The sequence below is a fragment of the Nycticebus coucang genome, chromosome 7, assembly GCF_027406575.1.
Source record: "Nycticebus coucang isolate mNycCou1 chromosome 7, mNycCou1.pri, whole genome shotgun sequence".
NCBI classification, from domain to species: domain Eukaryota; kingdom Metazoa; phylum Chordata; class Mammalia; order Primates; family Lorisidae; genus Nycticebus; species Nycticebus coucang.
This window is the reverse complement of record NC_069786.1, coordinates 137051605-137068758: the sequence shown is the minus strand read 5'-3', so window position 1 is coordinate 137068758 and position 17154 is coordinate 137051605. Positions and strand designations below refer to the sequence as shown.

General features: G+C 49.8%; 1 protein-coding gene across 2 annotated transcripts in view; it reads right to left on the bottom strand.

Annotated features, from left to right (window-relative positions):
* The window catches only part of PPP1R7 (protein phosphatase 1 regulatory subunit 7), a 39335-nt gene that overhangs the window by 19617 nt on the left and 2564 nt on the right, over positions 1–17154 (bottom strand). Inside the window, exons 2-9 of one of the 2 annotated variants that reach the window (XM_053597252.1) lie at positions 16539–16667; positions 11173–11228; positions 10503–10568; positions 9533–9663; positions 8657–8819; positions 6521–6637; positions 4115–4219; positions 673–759 (exon numbers count right to left, since the gene is read on the bottom strand). In XM_053597252.1, coding sequence (XP_053453227.1) covers positions 673–759; positions 4115–4219; positions 6521–6637; positions 8657–8819; positions 9533–9663; positions 10503–10568; positions 11173–11228; positions 16539–16667 — 854 coding nt within the window. The remainder of the gene's footprint in view (positions 1–672; positions 760–4114; positions 4220–6520; positions 6638–8656; positions 8820–9532; positions 9664–10502; positions 10569–11172; positions 11229–16538; positions 16668–17154) is intronic. The other variant, XM_053597253.1, reaches the window with a different exon arrangement.

Genomic DNA, 17154 nt, shown 5'->3' with positions numbered 1-17154 from the left:
CGGCAGACATGACATTTGGGCTATGAAAACCCTCTCAGGACGGGTTTCCTGTTTCCTTCCTAGATGCTAAGTGCATCTCAAATGTGATATGGGCATCAAACTGAGTCTGAGATTTCCTCGTTTGCAGCTCTCTTTCCAGGAACCCAGCCCCTTAGCTGTACAACAGATCACATCACCTCATCTGCAGGGTTGCCGAGACACGGAAAGCAGTCTGGACACCATAAAGCGCCATAAAAATTCTAGCAATCGTTACCGTCTTTGCTGCTCTAAGATTGGTCCATGTTACAGGGTCAAGCACTACCCAGCCCCAAAGGCTGACTGCCACCCTGCCTCCCTGCTAGCTGTGCTGCCCAGCTGGCCCTTGCCCATGGTCTTAGCACTCCACGCCCTGGCAGGGCACTCAGAGCTTCCGAAACACCGGTTCAGCATTAGTTGGTTTCTCAAACCTGTTCCCTACAGCTTCTGCCTGGCGCTCTTTCCCAGCAGACCCTGTCAGGTCAGCGCTGCACACCTCGGGGCTTGCAGGCCACGGATAAGGCTGATAACGACTGTGCGACACCCACTCAAACCTCAGTATCGCCCGGACTGGAGACCCCCATGTCCTCTCACACATTCTACTCAGTGGGACAGTTCAGTCACAGTGTCACCAGCCCCAGTGTGTGCTGGACTTACCCAGAATTCCTGGAGCTCTGTTAGATGGCTGACGTTTTCAATCTTTTTGATTCTATTTGATGCAATGTCCAACATGGTGAGTTTGTTCTAAAATAAGGAAATAAAATATTTCCTGGATTACCTCAGTTTGACAATGATTGGTGACCATGTGTGTAGTGTCTCTGCCTTCCCAGGACAGGCGGGCAAGGATGGTGATGTGACTGCCTACTTCCTGCAGCTTCCGTGGGCCAGAGCATCCGCCAGGACCTGCATAACTCCTGCCTCAGGTGCTTGTGATCAGGGAGTCTGAGGCTGTGCCAGACTCTGGCTGAGCTTCCAGACCCCTGCCCACGAGGACGCCAGTGAGTTTGATGGTCCTGAGGGGAACCTAGTTACCTGGGGCTCTGAGATGGCTCTGAAGACGGGTGATAACTATAGTAACATTTACTTTGTGCTTATTGTGAGGAAATACATGATAACAAGTAGTCCTCAAAATGGGAAATCTTTCTGCATTTAGGGTAGAGGAACTCAGAGGGATGAGAAAATGCTGAGGCACACAGTGAGGCGAGAGGTGGTACCTCAGGCCCAACTCTGAGCTCCCTTCTGGGAGGAGGCCCCCAGGACACAGGTGCAGAGAGGGAAACCCGGGACACTGAGGGGATAAGTCTCATGCTGCCCGGAAACTCACAGCTAACGGGAGCACAAAGGTGAGCAGGTGCTCTGGGCTTAGGACGTGCCCAGGGTGTGCCAACGTGTGAGTTCCCATGACTGTCCACTCCAACGGCACCCCTTTCTCCCTACCCCCTTTAAGAATTCTCACCTATTTTCTGTCTTTCTTTCTTTTTTTTTGAGACAGGGTCTCACTATGTCACCCTCTGTAGAGTACCATAGCCTCAGAGCTCACAGTAACTTCAAACTTGAGTGATTTCCTTGCCTCAGCCTCCCAAGTAGCTGGGACTACAGGTGCCTGCCACAAAGCCCAACTATTTTCTTGTTGCAGTTGTCTTTGTTTAGCTGGCCTGGGCCAGGCTTGAACCTGCCAGCCTTGGTGCATGTGGCTGGTGCTGTAACCACTGAGCTACAGGCGCCAAGCCCTCGTCTAATTTTCTTTTCTTTTTTTTTTTTGAGACAGAGCCTCAAGCTGTCGCCCTGGGTAGAGTGCCATGGCATCACAGCTCACACAACCTCCAACCCCTGGACTTAAGCGATTCTCTTGCCTCAGCCTCCCAAGTAGCTGGGCCTACAGGTGCCCACCACAACGCCTGGCTATTTTTTGGTTGTAGTTGTCATTGTTGTTTGGCAGGCCCCGGCTGGATTTGAATCTGCCAGCTCTGGTGTATGTGGCTGGCACCTTAGCCACTTGAGCTACAGGCGCTGAGCCCCCTCGTCTATTTTATACTGCATTCCTGGTATTGATTCCAAATGCTCCCAGGTTTTAAGGGAAAACTAAACAATATCTTAGAATTAAGAAATCTAAACACCACAAACACACAAGCTCCCAGCCTGTAGCTCTGCTGACTCAAAAGTGCCAAGCCTGCAGCCTCAGATCTCCCTGAGGGCCTGGTACGCACACAAGAGCCACCACTCTCCAGCAGGCGCATGATCCCTGAGCTCTCTCCTGCAAGGCCAGGCATAGGTATGCAGCATAGGCAGCCCCTTTAGCCTCATTATCTTGGGCCCAGTCTTATGTGCTAGCAGAAGACTGGGTACCACAGTGTGATGGGGAGGAGCTCAGGGCTCAGGGCAAAAGAGGCCTCAGAACTCTGAGGAGGAGGGGAGTGCAGGTGGCCTGCAGACATGGAGCATGGAAGCTGGGGCGAGGACTGTCCGGCACTCTGGGACGCTTGAGGTCAGCAGGTGTGCGCAAGTGCGGAGGCTGTGAAATGAAAGCCTGACACACACAGCAGCAGGTGGGTCACATAAAGCCTAAGCACCTGGGCCGCAGAGACCTGAGGGCTCCAGCTGTTGGGGTGCTCCCTCGCCTCTGAGCTCGGGGTTCAGCTAGGTACCCCCATGCTCTTTCACATTTTTCTTGGGGAGTGTGCATCTAAAAGCAAACTGGTTAGAACTGCTTAAAAGAAAAACAGAAAAAAGGAGTGGGATAGGGTGGGGGAGAGCAGGCACCCCAGAGGCCACAACATGATGCCACAGAAGTCACTCCAGCACAGAGCTGGGGGAGAGCAACTCCAAAGCAGGATAGGTGTCATGGGACAGCAGGAGGCTGTCTGATGCACTGGGTCAGTGCCTTTGCCATCTGAGAAAAAGGTGCACTTCCTTCCTTATCTCCTACCACAAAAATAAATTAGATAAATTAAGAGATACAACATAAAAGAAAGTATTTGCCTGATCTCTAGAAAGACTCGCATTTGATGTGACAACAACCCTGCAATGCAACAACATGTTTTCTGTTTTACATCAGAGGCCCAGGAACAACCTGGTATTCAACCAGGCCATGCCAGGAGCCCTACTGGGGACTCTGAGCTACGCCTTCTGCCCACCTGCCTGGGACTCCCTGGGCACGGGCTCCTTGGTGGGCATCCTGCTGTGTGCACCTGCCAGCCCCAGCCCCACCTCCCCAGCTCCAGCCACAGACACGGGCCCACCTCTCAGGATGTCTAACAGATCACTGCACTACAAAGGGACACAGGTCTATGTGCTAATTTTGTAAACTTAGTTTGATTGCAAAGTCAGAGGAAGTTGGCCAAACTTCCTATAGGCAAATCCTAATTGCTCCAAAATATTATGTAGATATTCGTGAAATGAAATTTAAAAATGTGGTTTTTCCTGCAAAGTAACATTACTAAGGCCCTGGAGTTAAGACAGAGAGGCCGAAGCAGCCTTTAATCTGATTAAAACTCTGTTTACAATCACAAAAAAATGACCAGACTGGTTACATTTGCTGGCAATTAAACAAAACAGAAAAAAAAAACCCAGTAAAATTGAACAAGATAAGTTTTTTATTTGTCTTGAATATTGCACCAAGGAAAGCAGGTTGGACTGCAGGTGGCTCAGGGCATGGGGCTGTCCTGTCTCTGAGCCAGGAGGGGGCAGGAGCCCAGCACAGGCATGGGGTAGAGGGGCCAGAGCGCCGAGATAGCCTGGTGCCCTCTGGGCTGGAAGTGGTGGCTGAGGCAGCTGGGAACAGGGGTGGGATGTTCAGTGGCCTGGAGCAGAGAAGGAAAGGACCCTTTCCCCCAAATCTTCCCAAATGTCTACAGCACACAGTGGACGCACAGTGCACACTGCCTTGGAGGACACGTGTGCCAAAATTCCACATGAGTATTCTGCACAAAGCACCAGCCCTTCAGGGCATGCTCAGGGCAGAGGCTGCCAGGCACACCGCCAGCACTTCCCAGCCCAAGGAGGCTGCCTCTTAGGTGGGAAGGCCAGTGGGTGCGGCCTGGCTCGCTGCCAGCCCTGCCCTGCCTGCTGCCCACAGCCCAGATGGCCCAGGTTGCCTTACATTGTTCTCCAGGCCCTCGATGACCTCGATGCCATTGTGGCTGAGGTACAGCTCCCTCAGGTTCACCAGGTTCTGCAGACCCTCGATCTTGGTCAGCCGGTTGCTCTGAAGGAATAAGGCAGAGGATGAGTGATGAAACAGTTCCTAGAAAATAAGGCTTCTTATCACGGAGGTTTCTAAGAAGAGGGAATTTCTCTTAAAATGTACTAGAATAAGATTCATGTAAAGAGAAGGAGGCTTGTGATTCTGTCTGCTGTATTGGGCTGAAGCTCATGGAGGGAATCAGCAGCTTTCTAAGGTAAAGAACTCACTTTTTACATGTATGTGGGGAAAGTTCACCTGAATTAATTTAATAATTTTAAAATGTCAATTACTGGGGTGGTGCCTGTGGCTCAGTGAGTAGGGTGCTGGCCCCATATGCCAAGAGTGGCGGGTTCAAACCCAGCCCCGGCCAAACTGCAACAAAAAAATAGCCGGGCATTGTGGCAAGCACCTGTAGTCCCAGCTGCTCGGGAGGCTGAGGCAAGAGAATCACGTAAGCCCAAGAGCTGGAGGTTGCTGTGAGCCGTGTGACGCCACGGCACTCTACCCGAGGGCGGTACAGTGAGACTCTGTCTCTAAAAAAAAATAAAAATAAAAATAAAAAGTCAATTACTGAATATTTTAAAGTAAACTAATTCTCATTTCTTTCAGTATAAATTACAACTCAAGTGACTTTTTTTTGAGACAGAGTCTCACTTTGTCACCCTTGTGCCATGGTGTCCCAGCTCACAGCAACCTCAGACTCTTGGGCTTAAGTGATTTTCTTTTTTTTTTTTTAATTTTTTTTTTTTTAAGCGATTTTCTTACCTCAGCCTCCCGAATAGCTGGGACTACAGGTGCCTGCCACAATGCCTGGCTATTTTTCGAAATGAGGTCTCGCTCTGGCTCAGGCTGGTCTTGAAATCGTGAGCTTAGGCAATCCACCTGCCTTAGCTTCCCAAGTGCTAGGATTATAGGAATGAGCCACCGCCCTGGCCTCAAATGACTTTTTTTTGTTGTTGTTGTTGTTGTTGCAGTTTGGCTGGGGCTGGGTTTGAACCCGCCACCCTTGGCATATGGGGCCGGCGCCCCACTCACTGAGCCACAGGCGCTGCCCTCAAATGACTTTTTTAAAGTCATCTGCCTGAGCAGATGTGACAGTGTCTCCATGCCCCTGGTGGTCACTCAGGGGACCCCAGCCAGGCCCTGTCCCCAGAGCACTGGGATATCTGGCCTCAGGGATCTAATTCCACTAATTTGCTTCTAACAGAAATGCTAAATATGGGCGTGGCATAGCCAGTGCTCTCTACTTCCCAGGATGGAAGTGGGACAGGGCTCACATTCTTCACACATGTGGAAGGAACAGCTGCCATCACTGATGTGAACACTTGGGAGGACTAAGAACAAGCTCTATCTTCTCCCATCCAGGCCCAACCCTGCTTAGTTTCCAGGAGCAGATGAGACTGGGCAAGCTTAACCTCAAGTACTCTTTGGCTGAAAACCATCTGGGATGGGCTTGGTGCCTATAGCTCAGTGGTTAGGGTGCTGGCCACATGCACTGGGGCTGGCGGGTTTGAACCCGGCCCGGGCCTGCTAAACAATAACGACAACAACAACAACAAAATAGCCAAGCATTGTGGCGGGCGCCTATAGTCCCAGCTACTTGGGAGGCTGAGGCAAGAGAATCGCTTATGCCCAGGAGTTTGAGGTTGCTGTGAGCTGTGACGCCATCGTACTCTACCGAGGGCGACATGGTAAGACTATACCTCAAAAGTAAAAAAAAAAAAAAAAAAAAAAAGAACATCTACGACTATTTGTGGCAAAAGGAATATGACCCTTGAAGAGTAGAATTTTGATGTGAAACTTGGTAAATGGTCTGTGAAGCTAGTGAATGATGCCCCACGAATATATCAATGTACACAGCTATGATTTAATAATAAAAAAAAATAATAAAATAAAATTATTTTGAGAAAAAAAAAAAAAAGAAGAGTGGAATTTTGGCAGGTGCAGTGGCTCGCCTTGGATCCCAGCACTCTGAGAGGTGGAGGCATGAGGATTGCTTTAGCCTAGGAGTGCAAGACCAGCCTGGACAACAGAGTGAGATTTCATCTCTAAAACAAATGAAAAAAAGTCAGCCAGGCTTTGTGGTGGGCACCTATAGTCCCAACTATTCAGGAGGCTAAGGCAAGAGGATGGCTTGAGGTTGTTGGAGCTGGGATGATGCCACTGTGCTGTAATCCAGGAAACAAAACAAGACTCTGCCCCACTCCCAAAAGGGACAAAAAGGAATGAAATTTTAGTTCAGCGTGTGTGTGTGCGTGGGCATGCATGTGTGTGCCCATGTACATACAAGTCTGTGGCATTTGCGTTCAGGAAGACCAATACCTGCATACTGAGAACTGTCAGATTGGTGAGTGCATCCAAGTTCTGAAGTTTAGTAATTTTGTTTTTCCCCAGAAACAAACTCTCCAGGCTGGTCAGTGTGTCGATGTTCTCAATTGCCTGTGAAAAGGACAAAGGAGTGGTTAGCGCTATGCAGCCATATGCAGACAACGAGCTAACTGGGTGGGGTGATTGCCCAGCCCGGAGACAAAGCTGCCTGGGGTTAGCTCTGCAATGTCAGGCAGGTTACTTTTCTGCTCTGGAAACTCTCCAGGGAAATCTTAAAGAACAATATGAAAAGCAAGAAAAATGCCGGAGAGTCCAAGGCTCTGTTTCTTGCACTCCCAATCTCACATTCCCAGAGCTCTGGGGTTGTGGGACAGTGTGGACAGTGTGGAAACCTGGGCACTGGCAGGTTTCTTTTTTTTTTTTTTGGCCGGGGCTGGGTTTGAACCCGCCACCTTCGGCATATGGGACCGGCGCTCTACCCCTTTGAGCCATAGGTGCCGCCCAACACTGGCAGGTTTCTTAATGCCCTCCCAGTCCTGAACTGCTGAGTTGAGAAGTCATTATGACACTCTACACAGTATTCACCATAATGCACTCCACGAACCTCCATCTCCACAGAACTGAGATGCTGGACGTTCTGACCCCGAGTCTTTAAAATCCTGGAATGCCCACTTAGGGTTCAAGGCTAGGTGCCCTCACACCATGGTGCCTGCCCCTTCTGCATGGCTCCCACACCTTCTCTGCCTCTCCTTGCTGTGAATACATGTCCTCTCTTCAGCCACAGACCCAGCATAGGCAGGGACAACACTGTCCTGCCTGGTCTTCCCAGGTGCCCTGTGTAGAGTGGGTTGTTTAGTAACTTGTTACTGACTCCAGGCTGCCTCTTGTCTAGAATATGTTATTCTTCAAGTATTTCAGCAGACACAAAATAACTAGACTAAGCGTGTGCTAGCGAAGTAGAGCCTCCAGCAAGCACAGCATCTCAGCTCACCCGTCACAGCAGGACTTGGCTGTGGGTGTGGGGAAGGGCCACCTCAAAGGCTGTACTAATTTGTGATGAGCCACGGTTCTCCTGGAAAGTTCTATAGTGAGATACCTGATAAATGCTGACATCTGGGCTGCTCTAGAGTTTTAAATGTGCTGCTTTGCTATTTGTGGCCACGAGATCTCCAACAATAACTGTCAAGAGACTCTTGCCAAAACCAGCCTCCCTTGGTCTGTATCCTGCCCAAGCTCTCAAGGCCCAGCAAGACAGACTGAGGTGTCCTGTAACACTTCTTGCAGGCACACAGGGAGTGGGGGGAAGGACGCTTGACTGAGCCTCCACATAAGCCTGAGGGTAACATGGGCTCTGTGCTATGCCCCCTGTTAAGAGTCCTGTGTGGGGCTCAAGGGGTCATCTGGCTGGTAAAGCGTGCATCCCTGCACAGGGAACCAGGCCTGCTCCCTGCCTGGCAGGTCCAGCTCCAGTCCTTTAGGGATGGCCTCCCAGGCTCTTCTCCAGCAGATGCCAGAGACCGTGATGCCAGCTGGAAGCCAGCTGGTGAAGGGCCTACTCTTGCATCTGGGAGCACTGTGCTGCATCACTTTTCACGTCTCTTATCCCCACTCTGCCCCACGGCTTCAGTGTCAAATGCATCCTAGAGAACAGCTCTAATCGGGCTGGAGGATGCACCCCAGGGTACGGAGGGTTTCAGCAGCAAGACTCTTTCTAAAGCCCTTGGTGAGGACGTAAGAGCACTGAAGTGACCACTTATCTGTGCTTGGGAAACTCATCTCTAAGGGGCATGCTGGAGAGCCCAGCCACGAGCACGTTTCAGAAAGCAGATGTTCTGGGTTGGCTGTTTGGCCTCGGGCAGGACACAAATGGAAGGTACTGAGTCAGGGTTATGATGCGGACGGGGAGCAGCTGACATCTACGTGCAGAGGAGAGGCCGGACTACTCTGTTTGGGCCCGTATTCTTATTGGTGCTGACTTCCAGCTAGCATTTTTTTCTTAAAAGAATAATTTCCATGTTTATGAAAAAATTCATAGCACCATCAGAAAATAAAAGCCAGCCACACACCCAAACGCATCCCTGCCTCACCCACACGCAGCCTAAGGATGCCAGGCAGCGCGGCCGCACCTACCCGGATGCGGTTGGACCCCAGCTCCAGCATCTGCAGCTGATGCAAGTTGCTTACGTTCTCAATTTTATTGATTTTATTGTTGACCAAGAAGAGTTTTTTCAGTCGTGTCAACTTGTCAATCCCTTCAATGTTTCTCAACAGATTAAAAGAAATATCTAGAACCCTGGGAATAAAGAAAACATTTTTAAAAAAATGAACTTAGGATGCATAGAATTTAGCTAAGTTAGAGGTGGCATCACCACCCAGGGGACCATAGGGCCATGTGCCCAGGGCCTGGGGAGAGAAGATGGTAGCTACAGCCCCTGGCGGCCTGGCTCCCAGAGCTGTGTGTGGGATAGAAACCATGTTTGCTTTACAACTGTGTCCATGGCAGGACTTAACTTCAAGCTCTGCACACAGAAGAGAGTGGAAAAGTACTAAATTAAAAGCAAAACAAAAATCAACAAGCAACAAAGAGGCTGAACTCCAGGTAAAGTTATACCTAGGACTTGACTCCTAAAATTAGAAATATCACTTATTCCTTCATTTAAAAAAAAGCTCAAAAGGCAAAAGAGAGTATTATGGATTTACCTTCCTTTCTACCTAATTGTGCCATCATCCCTGAATAGAGATGGGCCAGAAGCCTCCACTGCAGCCTCCCTTCAAAGGTTTGCTTTGCAAGTCAAGGCTGCTCAGTCAGCCAGTGACCCGCACGAAGCTGACATGCCCTCCTGGAGCCCTGGACATGGGCAGGCTGGGACCTGGGACCCAGAGACAGGGCAGGACCCTGTGGGGAAGGTGGCCTCCCCCCACACCCGGCCAAGATCTGGGCAGGGGCCAGCTCTGGGGAGAATGGACGCCCTCACTTATTACTTCCCTTGCCCCGGCAGGACTCACTCCAGCTCCGTCAGCGCCTCCAGGTTCTCTATCTTCTTGATCTGGTTGTCATAAAGATCTAGCTCTCGAAGACTCTGTAGCTCCTCCAGATTCTCAATGCATTTAATTAAATTTTGACGGAGGCAGAGAGTCTGGGGGATGGAGAAGGACAATTGGCAAGGGTGACGCCATAAGAAAGCGTCAGGTATTACAAGAGGACACAGGTCAGGTCTTCCTGGTAGAAAGATGTGGTTTGCTTTGTTTTCTAGAAAGGCACTGGCCTTCAAGACGCAGGTGTGCCAGCCCACCTGAGGCTGGAGGCAGGCCCCACGCCCAGCAGACCCACGAGGGAGGGAGTGTGTGCCACCTCCTGGCAAAACAAAAGGGCTCTTAGTGCACTCCATTCTGAAAAACAAATGTAACTGAAGTCCATCGTGGCAATGAAATCTGCTGAGTGCCATCTTCAGAGCAACCTGTTTCCACTTAGAAGGATGCACTCATCCATCCTTCCCCCAAACAGCCAGCCAGCCAACCTGCTAAGCTCCCCTCAGCTCTGGCCTGGGTTTCCTTTGCTCTGTGCCCTGATACTCCTCATAAAGCCTTCTGCAAAGGCAGGTGTTGCTGGGGGTTGCCTGAGCCCAGAGGCCACCCTGGACCCTGTCTTAAGAGTATTTAAAATAATAAAACATCGTTTTGTGTAAAAAAAAAAAAAAAATCTGCTGAGTGCTTTAGTGCAGGCTCAGTCTGAAGTAGGGTCTGGCCACGGGCAGCTGGGGCTCAGGGAGGGGTCAGGGAGGCCAGCTCCGGCCTTTCAAGCTCACTCCTACCACGTGTAGGATAAACACAGATGCTAGATGAGATCCAGAGGCAGCCCAGGGCCCTCACAGGATAGGGCAAGCCTGCACTCAGGGCTGGCTTCCCACTTCTGGATTTACTCATGCCTCAGGGAGCAGGACAAGTTCTCTCAAGGCCTGGCCAGCAGCCCTCTCACCTTCACTTTCTTCAGAACCTCAAAGCCTTCGATTTTTCCAATGCGATAGTGATTCAGATCAACATCCTGAAACCAAAGAAACCTAGCTTAGCTACAGCAAAGTGCCTGGAGACCCATTCCCTAAACAGAAGAGACTGGAGGCAGCCTGGCAGGTGGGGGAGGGGGGGGGCAGCGCTAGGCGGGGTCTTCAGCACGCACTGTGGTGGCAGGGCAAGCACCAAGGGCTCTTTTGTCTTAGATTTATGTAAAATTGACACTTGAAATGATTGGTGTGAGACACCTTTTTGTCACCTCTGGCTCCCGTGAGTGCAACATGTGCCAGGTCCACAGATACACACCCTCCCACCAGCATCAGAGAGGCCTGGTGGCTGCTGTCACGCAATACACAACTCTGTCCTCCTGCAGGTGCCTCTGCGGATGACGCAATCACTGGAGGGACACAGTTTGAGTCAAAGACACCTGTCTGCCACACAATGCCAAACCATTACACAGACATGGGGTTTCAATAACTTGTATTAGAAATCACAAGAACACAAGGGCCCAACCCAACTAGAGGTGGCTTAGGTGACCTCTCCAGGGAAAGCCATTACTAATCTGGCACCTACACACAAGAGAACCTAACGGCCAGGGTGGTCCACCTCCCGAGGCTGGGCCGAGCAAGGGGCATTACCTCTGCATCTCTGTCCAGGTTGATGGTTTCCATGTCCACAGGCAGCTCCTGTTCTTCTGAAAAGAGGAGAAGGGAAAGCAAAGGTCACTCAGAGCCCTCTTTGCAGGAGACAGCAGCCCAGGCATCTTGAAGAGCTGCCTCCCACCAAGATCTGGAGAAGCTGGACTCACAGAGCCATCTGGGATTCTGAGGAGAAACCAACAGTGGGCCAGGAAGGTCCTGGAGGACGTGAGAGGGCTGTACCCGCTTCAACAATGGTGCCTACTTAAACATCCTGAGTTTTTTTTTTTTGTAGAGACAGAGTCTCATTTTACTGCCCTCGGTAGAGTGCCGTGGCGTCACACGGCTCACCGCAACCTCCAGCTCTTGGGCTTACGTGATTCTCTTGCCTCAGCCTCCAGAGCAGCTGAGACTATAGGCGCCCGCCACAACGCCTGGCTATTTTTTTTTTTTTTTTGTTGTTGCAGTTTGGCCGGGGCTGGGTTTGAACCTGCCACTCTCGGCATATGCCACCCTCGGCATATGGGGCCGGCGCCCTACTCACTGAGCCACAGGTGCTGCCCATCCTGGAGTTTCTTGAACCTGGCTATTGGCAAAGGTCTCCAAACTTCCACCTGCAGCTCTGAGCTCCTTAAGAAAGGAAGTATGGTCTATGGCTGTTGGCAGAGAGGGAGGGGCCCTCGGGTTGTGCAGCTGACAGCAGCCGCTGGCCTTTCCCACCTTCTTTCCCTTTTTCTTTGTGGTAGTGCATCAGGTGTCTGGAATACAGACCATCCTAGGCAGATCAGACATTCTAGGATGTGCCTCTGATTGCCTTGGAAGGCCAACAAATGCCTCTTCAAAAAGCAAAACAAAAGGAAGCACAGCTCAACAGACAGGATCCAAGAGGCTTGCTGAATAATTTAAATGCATTGCTCAGCTGGGCACCAGGGAGCTAACCTAGAGAAGGCAGTTTGGATTTCAGCAGGACTCGGCAGCCCGGAGCGGCCTCCTTGGGGCTGGCGGCTCTTCCTCTTCATTGCACTGAACTTGCTTAAGCACAAGTGCTGGAAAGGACTAAGACACATGCAGCCCCATACACAGCACACATACATCTGCACATGTGCACACACGCCTGCAGAGGCATACAAGGCACACATGTGCAGACACAGCCCCTGAAACACTTTTTTATTTATTTATTTTTCATTTTATTATTATTATTTTTTGTTGTTGCTCTCGGTAGAGTGCTGTGGCGTCACAGCTCATAGCAACCTCCAGCTCTTGGGCTTAGGCGATTCTCTTGCCTCAGCCTCCCCCCTAGATGGGTGCCCACCACAACGCTTGGCTATTTTGTTGTTGTTGCAGTTTGGCTGGGGCTGGGTTTGAATCTGCCACTCTCGGTGTATGGGGCTGGTACCCTACTCACTGAGCCACAGGCGCCACCCCAGCCCTTGAAACACAAAGAGTAACAGTAGGCCAGCACGGGGGCTCACACCTGTAATCCCAACACTCTGGGAGGCTGGGTGGGTGGATTGCTTGAGCTAAGGAGTTCGAGACCAGCCCGAGCAAAAGTGAGACCCCATCTCTAAAACAAAATAGCTGGGCATTGTGGCAAGCACCTGTAATCTCAGCTGAGGAGACTAAGTCCAGAGGATCACTTGAGCCAAAGAGTTTGAGGTTGCTGTGAGCTATGATGCCAGAGCAACAGAGTGAGACTCTGTCTAAAAAAAAAAAAAAAAAATGAGTAACAGTAATTCCTCAAGATCACCAGACATCCAGTCACTGCCTGCATTTTTTTTTTTTTTTGAGACAGAGTCTCACTATGTCACCTTTTTTTTTTTTTTTTTTTTTGTAGAGACAGAGTCTCACTTTATGGCCCTCGGTAGAGTGCCGTGGCGTCACACAGCTCACAGCAACCTCCAACTCCTGGGCTTAAGTGATTCTCTTGCCTCAGCCTCCCGAGTAGCTGGGACTACAGGCGCCCGCCACAACGCCCGGCTATCACTATGTCACCTTAGATAGAGTGCCGTGGTGTCACAGGTCCCAGCAACCTCAAACTTGGGCTTAAGCCATTCTCTTGCCTCGGCCTCCCGAGTAGCTGGGTCTGTAGGTGCCCGCCACAACGCCCGGCTATTTTTGCAGTTGTCATTGTTGTTTGGCCCAGGCCAGGCTCAAACCCACCAACCTTGGTGTACATGGCCGGCGTCCTACTCACTGAACTACGGGTGACTAGCCTTTTTGTTTTTTTTTTTTGAGACAGTCTTAAGCTGTCGCCCTGCATAGAGTGCCGTGATGTTATAGCTTACAGCAACCTCCAACTCTTGGGCTCATGCAATCCTCTGGTCTCAGTTTTCTTTTGTATTTTTAGTAGAGATGAGGTCTCACTCTTGCTCAGACTGGTCTCAAACTTGTGAGCTCAAGCACTCCACCCACCTCGGCTCCCAGAGTGCTAGGATTACAGGCATGAGCCACTATGCCTGGACACTGCCCACATAGATAAGTCTATCCATCTATTTATTTATTGTTGGGGACACTGCCCACATTTCCTGACCATATTCTCTCCCTTCTTCCCCTAGTTTGCTTGAATTAGGGTCCAAATGAGGTCACGTATTCTGACTGGAAGGCATTTCTCTTAGAGCCCCTTTCCCCTGCTGTCCTTCTGTTGTAGGAAAGCAGGCCGCTCATCTTTCTTGCCTCCCTCCAGGTGCTGTGCATAGTGTGGGATGCTCTCTCCTGTGTGGCCTAAAAGTTGAGTGTCACTGTTTCTGTCTCCTCTGAGCTCACGATGCCCCTCCTTCCTGGAGCACACCTGAGTCAGCTCCCACCGTCCTGGGCCTTGGCCCTGATGGCTGGCTCCTCAACTGAGGTCCAGGGGAGCTTGACATTGGAGCAGCTCAGCAAAGTGAAGGCCCCTCATGGCTTTCACCTGTACATTCACATCCTGGTCTTTTCACTCTGCCTGAGTGACTGTGGCTAGTTAAAAAACATGAGGCTTACTGTGGTTTATTGAACTTTGTAGGACACCAACCAACCTAAGAATTAAATAAAAGGAACTGGGAAAAACTGTAAGATGGGCCCAACCAAGCCCCCCAGAAGACAGCACAGACCCAGGACTCCCAAGCTCAGAGGCTGTGCTAGGAGAAGCGCCATCATCAGGCAAGGTGCCAGTCACTCCGAGTCTAATTCTGGGCACTCTGAGAGCAAAGGGGGCACCACGGGCACTCACCCTGGGCTGCACGGAGACACTGGGGCTGTCCCAGGCACTTCAAGACACACAGTCAAAAGCCTTGAAAGGGTACTGTTGTTTACGTACCAAGCACAGTGCTGGCCCCCGACATGGAGTGTCAGCCAGCCTTTCAAACAAGGTTATCAGCTGAGAACAGCCTCAGAATGTCTTATGTGTTCATCATATTTAAAAATGAGTTACGGAAAATAAGTAGAAAGTAACAGTTGACTTGTTTAAATTTGTTTTATTTCAACTTAAGACTTAAATACAGGTAGGAGCAAGTCCTGGTTTCTCTAAGGAACACAAATGCATATTCCCAGAAAACTCATAATCAGCTTGTCATCTGGAGGAAAGAGCCCTGGATTTAGACACGCCAGGTTCCGTCTGGTGGCTGTGTGCCCTTGGGTAAGCTGTAGTGTGCCTTACTCTCCTCATCTGCAACGCTATATCATTATAGTCACATGTCATGACAGTGACACCTTTAGCCTGCAGTGTGAGCCCGGGACAGGCACCACATGGTAGGTCCTCCGAGCACACCCATGTCTCAGCAGCACACACCTAAGGACAGCGGGGGTTGCCTGTGACCACTTCCACTGTCTGTGACTAAGTCAGACGATCTTGAAAGCTTCCACCTGTCACCTCCATGCACTCTACTCCACCCACGTCATTCCCAGAATATCGACCCTGAAGTTCCAAAGTACATGTGACGGTTACTTTTGTGGTAATCTTCTTTTGCCTTAAAATTAAGTTGCCATAGTTACCAGTCATTTTTGCTAGCAGTGAGAGCACATTATTCTAAAAATTACCTTTGTTTTATATATTTAACTTTTATAGGGATAATGCATGATTAGCCCTACCTTGTATTAGCATAAAATCTACAAAATGGTGAACCCACAGGTCCCTCTCAAACCAGCTATTCCAAAAGACAACCATCCACAGTTTGGTGTGTTTTCTCTTTTAGGCAAGTAAAATTACATATTCATATTTTTTAGCTAAAAATAACACTTAAATATCATACTGTTTAGAAACTTGCTTTTTAACCTAATAATACATTTTGGACATGTTTCTGTGTTCATGTGGTTTCTCTCATTCTTTTCTTTTCTTTTGGCAGACAGCAGATTCTCATTCTTTTCAATATAAATTGATTTTCTAAGCAAACAAATCAAAAGGCTTGGACCACTGCTGAGGAGGGCAAAAAAACACCGCTATGGGCTGAAAAATGTACTTTTCTTCACTCTAAATTTATTTTGTTGTTGTTATTCACTAAACAATAGGAGATACCGGGTATGGTGGCACCTGTGGTCCCAGCTGCTTGGGAGGCTGAGGCAGGAAGATGGCTTGAGGCCAGGAGTTCAAGGCTGCAGTGAGTTGTGAGCATGTCACTGATACCTGGCCTGGGCAACAGAGTGTGCCCCTGTCTCTTAAATAAAAACCCAAAATGGGCTCATGTACTCTGGGAGGCTGAGGTGGTAGGATCCCTTGAGCTCAGGAGTTCAAGACCAGCTTGAGCAAGAGCAAGACTCTGTTTCTAAAATAGCTGGATGTTGTGCAGGGCACCTGTAGTCCCAGCTACTAGGGAGACTGAGCCAAGAGGATCACTTGAGCCCAAGAGTTTGAGGTTGCTGTGAGCTGTGACACCATGGCACTCTACCCGGGAGATGGCATGAAACTCTGTCTCAAACAAAACAAAAACACCAAAACATGCAAAACAAAAAAATCCCCCAACAATAGGAAGCTATTAAACTATTTTCCACATAAAATGATTTCCTCACATCTATCAGGGGTGTGGGTGACAAAGTGGAGCAGGATTCAAAGTGACTTCTCCAAGAGACTGCAAATCTCTATTGTGTAGGTGGGACAAAGCAGCCTAGAAACCAGCCACCTCAAATCCTGGTTTCTGAATATACGATTAAGAAAACAGTTTTCTGGTTCTGTCCCACATGACACACTAGTATCTGGCCTTGGTGGAATTAGAAAAAAACACATTCTTCTTGCCAAGATGGCCCACTGAGGGGGTGTCTTAGAGGGGGCACGTCTCTCCCAGAGAGCACACCCATCTGACCATGGCTCACCGAGGGCACAGCCAAGAGTAACACAATCCCACCGCCCTTGGACAGATCCCATGCAACACAGCCAGCACCCCGGTGAGCTGGCCTGGTACCTTCTGGGTCCTCTTCCCCCTGCTCCTCCCCATCCTTCAGGCTCTGTCTGCTGAGGTCTGTCACACCGCTGCTGCCAAGCTTCCTCCCTTCTTCATCACCTGACTCTTCGGATTCGACCCGCCTGTCAACTAAACCCAAACATCAGTAAGAATCCACAGCCGTTTAATGTGCCTATCTGAGGAATATATAACAGACTTGCACCCAGCTGTTAAAAAAGACCATTGGAAAATGTTTGTTGACTCTAGTTCAATGAACATCTAAAGTGTTTCCCATGTCCCAGCACCATCTGAGGCATACAGTGGCGGCAGAACTAAGATAGAGAGAACAGAGCATGGAGGCCACATGGATATTTAAGAGAGTAACACACTGCCCTCAAGGAACTTGTAAATAATTGCTGATGTTCTGAAAGCCTTGGGCTCATTTGTGGTCTAACATACTCATGTTACCATATAGTGATCACCTCTTGAGTGGCTCTCACTTTTGGCCTGGATATCCTCTGCAGAGGAGACTACAGTGATCTGTAAGCCACATACCTTGTCCACACTCCACTATTCATGTGGCCAAGAAAACCAGCCCAGTTCACAGGTTCACTCAAACCAGACCAGGACAGGTACC